The sequence below is a fragment of the Dipteris shenzhenensis genome, chromosome 20, assembly GCF_047967505.1.
Source record: "Dipteris shenzhenensis isolate YYH24624 ecotype China chromosome 20, Dip_SZ_1.0, whole genome shotgun sequence".
NCBI classification, from domain to species: domain Eukaryota; kingdom Viridiplantae; phylum Streptophyta; class Polypodiopsida; order Gleicheniales; family Dipteridaceae; genus Dipteris; species Dipteris shenzhenensis.
Window position 1 is genome coordinate 25,840,690 of NC_141615.1, and position 2,966 is coordinate 25,843,655.

At 45.5% G+C, this 2,966-nt stretch overlaps 1 protein-coding gene across 1 annotated transcript; it reads right to left on the reverse strand.

Moving 5' to 3' along the window:
• Positions 1-602: 602 nt before the first annotated feature.
• Positions 603-2,598, reverse strand: LOC147889459 (remorin-like). The gene is made up of 4 exons (XM_087391257.1): positions 2,523-2,598; positions 2,362-2,458; positions 890-971; positions 603-809 (listed from the first exon to the last, which is right to left on the reverse strand). The coding sequence occupies exons 1-4, from the start codon at positions 2,596-2,598 to the stop codon at positions 603-605; spliced, it is 462 nt and encodes a 153-aa protein (XP_087247383.1).
• Between the last annotated feature and the right edge of the window lie 368 nt (positions 2,599-2,966).

Sequence of the window (2,966 nt, forward strand, 5' to 3'; positions counted from 1 at the left end):
TTGGCAGAGGCAATAGAGTGTGCTGCTCCGGCTCTTCTTTCACGTTTGGTGCGACTTCTCTGGCGAGCTGCAACCACAAAGAGTGCACCTTCAAAGCCCACTCGCGAACTTTCGGCTCCTTCACCTTCGGTAGAAACTTTGGAGGCTCCGCCTTAAAATCAAGTGGCGTGTATGCCTCAAGATCAGCTCCGGCTTCGTAGAAGTAATCGTTACATGGCACAATATACACCCTTAGATTTTTTAAATTCTGAAAGCCCAAAAGCTTTGAAAGCTTTTGAAAAGCTGCGTAAAAAGCCAAGGCAAAACCTTTAAATATAGGTGAAACGGACGAACGTAAGCCAAAAACAACGTAGATTATCACGGGCTTTGGCAGAGGCAGTAGAGTGTGCTGCTCCGGCTCTTCTTTCACGTTTGGTGCGACTTCTCTGGCGAGCTGCAACCACAAAGAGTGCACCTTCAAAGCCCACTCGCGAACTTTCGGCTCCTTCACCTTCGGTAGAAACTTTGGAGGCTCCGCCTTAAAATCAAGTGGCGTGTATGCCTCAAGATCAGCTCCGGCTTCGTAGAAGTAATCGTTAATGAATTTTTGAAATGTTTCTACATCAGACATCGGCCTTAAAGCATAGAAATTTCTTGGCCGGTGTTTCTCCCGTCGATCGATATCTGTTTGCCGCCTCCTCTATGCTCACAAACTCTTGCGCCCTCTCTGCCTCCGCTCGTGCCTTCCTCTCCTGCGCCACCCTATGAATTTCTGCCAAATCGTTTCTCATCTTCTCCACTATTGCCGCCCTCCTCCTTTCCAGCACCTCCTGCACTAAACCTGGAACTGTTACCCGCAATTCCCCTACGTTTAGAGCACGTTGAAGACCCCAATCACACAAGATCTTACCTGGTTTTGCGTCATCTTTGCTTCTGCCACTGCCTGCTTTGCGCTTTCCCATGCATGGACTTTGGCGAGAGCCTTTTCGTACCTGATGTCCCAAAGAAACAAGGGGTGGAACGATAGTCTACTTGTCAAATCTCTACGAAAGCATACCACGCCTTGGAAATCGCATTCAATTTGCGGCTCCCATTGTTCCAATGAAGCAATATTCTTTCGTCTCTTCTATTGCATTTGTCGAGAGCGAGATCAAACTCACTTGTTGTTAGTGCCGGCTTTTTCCTTCTCTTCCCACGCTACAATGTAGGCATTAGCCTTCTCCCGATCGACATGAACAAGAGCTGTATTTGCAAATGCTGTGTGAGAGCTTAAATACTGCTTAAAACCAACAGCGAAGTTGAGAAAAAAATCAAAACAGACCTATGCTCATTCCTGGCCTGTTGAACTCTACATCGTAGGTGGTTCTGTGGGCAGGCGACGTAGTGCTAACGACCATGGTTTCGGAGGAAGGCTAATGTTCAGCAACTGGTGGACTGATTGCTTAGTGTAACTCTGAAGTTTGTATCGAAGATTGGTGGCCTGATTGCTTAGTGTGACTCTGTAGTTTATATCGAAGATTTGGAAGGCAAGCTATATAATGATGCACACGGAAGTGGAAGACATGATTATGAGGACTTCAACGGAAGAAGTGCAAACAATGCATTTGCACGTGGAGTTGCGTAGATTTCTCTGCATGAGAACGTAGCCACCAGAAAACATCAATACAATTTGCGGCTCCCATTGTTCCAATGAAGCAATATTCTTTCGTCTCTTCTATTGCATTTGTCGAGAGCGAGATCAAACTCACTTGTTGTTAGTGCCGGCTTTTTCCTTCTCTCCCCACGCTGCAATGTAGGCATTAGCCTTCTCCCGATCGACATGAACAAGAGCTGTATTTGCAAATGCTGTGTGAGAGCTTAAATACTGCTTAAAACCAACAGCGAAGTTGAGAAAAAAATCAAAACAGACCTGTGCTCATTCCTGGCCTGTTGAACTCTACATCGTAGGTGGTTCTGTGGGCAGGCGACGTAGTGCTAACGACCATGGTTTCGGAGGAAGGCTAATGTTCAGCAAGTGGTGGACTGATTGCTTAGTGTAACTCTGAAGTTTGTATCGAAGATTGGTGGCCTGATTGCTTAGTGTAACTCTGAAGTTTGTATCGAAGATTGGTGGCCTGATTGCTTAGTGTGACTCTGTAGTTTATATCGAAGATTTGGAAGGCAAGCTATATAATGATGCACACGGAAGTGGAAGACATGATTATGAGGACTTCAACGGAAGAAGTGCAAACAATGCATTTGCACGTGGAGTTGCGTAGATTTTTCTGCATGAGAACGTAGCCACCAGAAAACATCAACACAATTTGCGGCTCCCATTGTTCCAATGAAGCAATATTCTTTCGTCTCTTCTATTGCATTTGTCGAGAGCGAGATCAAACTCACTTGTTGTTAGTGCCGGCTTTTTCCTTCTCTTCCCACGCTGCAATGTAGGCATTAGCCTTCTCCCGATCGACATGAACAAGAGCTGTATTTGCAAATGCTGTGTGAGAGCTTAAATACTGCTTAAAACCAACAGCGAAGTTGAGAAAAAAATCAAAACAGACCTGTGCTCATTCCTGGCCTATTGAACTCTACATCGTAGGTGGTTCTGTGGGCAGGCGACGTAGTGCTAACGACCATGGTTTCGGAGGAAGGCTAATGTTCAGCAACTGGTGGACTGATTGCTTAGTGTAACTCTGAAGTTTGTATCGAAGATTGGTGGCCTGATTGCTTAGTGTGACTCTGTAGTTTATATCGAAGATTTGGAAGGCAAGCTATATAATGATGCACACGGAAGTGGAAGACATGATTATGAGGACTTCAACGGAAGAAGTGCAAACAATGCATTTGCACGTGGAGTTGCGTAGATTTCTCTGCATGAGAACGTAGCCACCAGAAAACATCAATATATGGGTCGAAAACCGTCGGGCGGCTGCGACACAATCGAAACGAGAATGCACGAAAGGGGTTGAAAGTACTAGTATTAGACAAAAACTGTGAGTAAACAA

Coding starts and splice junctions, on each gene's coding strand:
- LOC147889459 (XM_087391257.1), bottom strand. CDS start 2,598: ATGGTCGTTAGCACTACGTCGCCTGCCCACAGAACCACCTACGATGTA. Junction 2,459..2,522: donor TAGGCCAGGAATGAGCACAG/GTCTGTTTTGAT, acceptor GCTCTCACACAG/CATTTGCAAATACAGCTCTT. Junction 972..2,361: donor AAAGCCGGCACTAACAACAA/GTGAGTTTGATC, acceptor TTGGGACATCAG/GTACGAAAAGGCTCTCGCCA.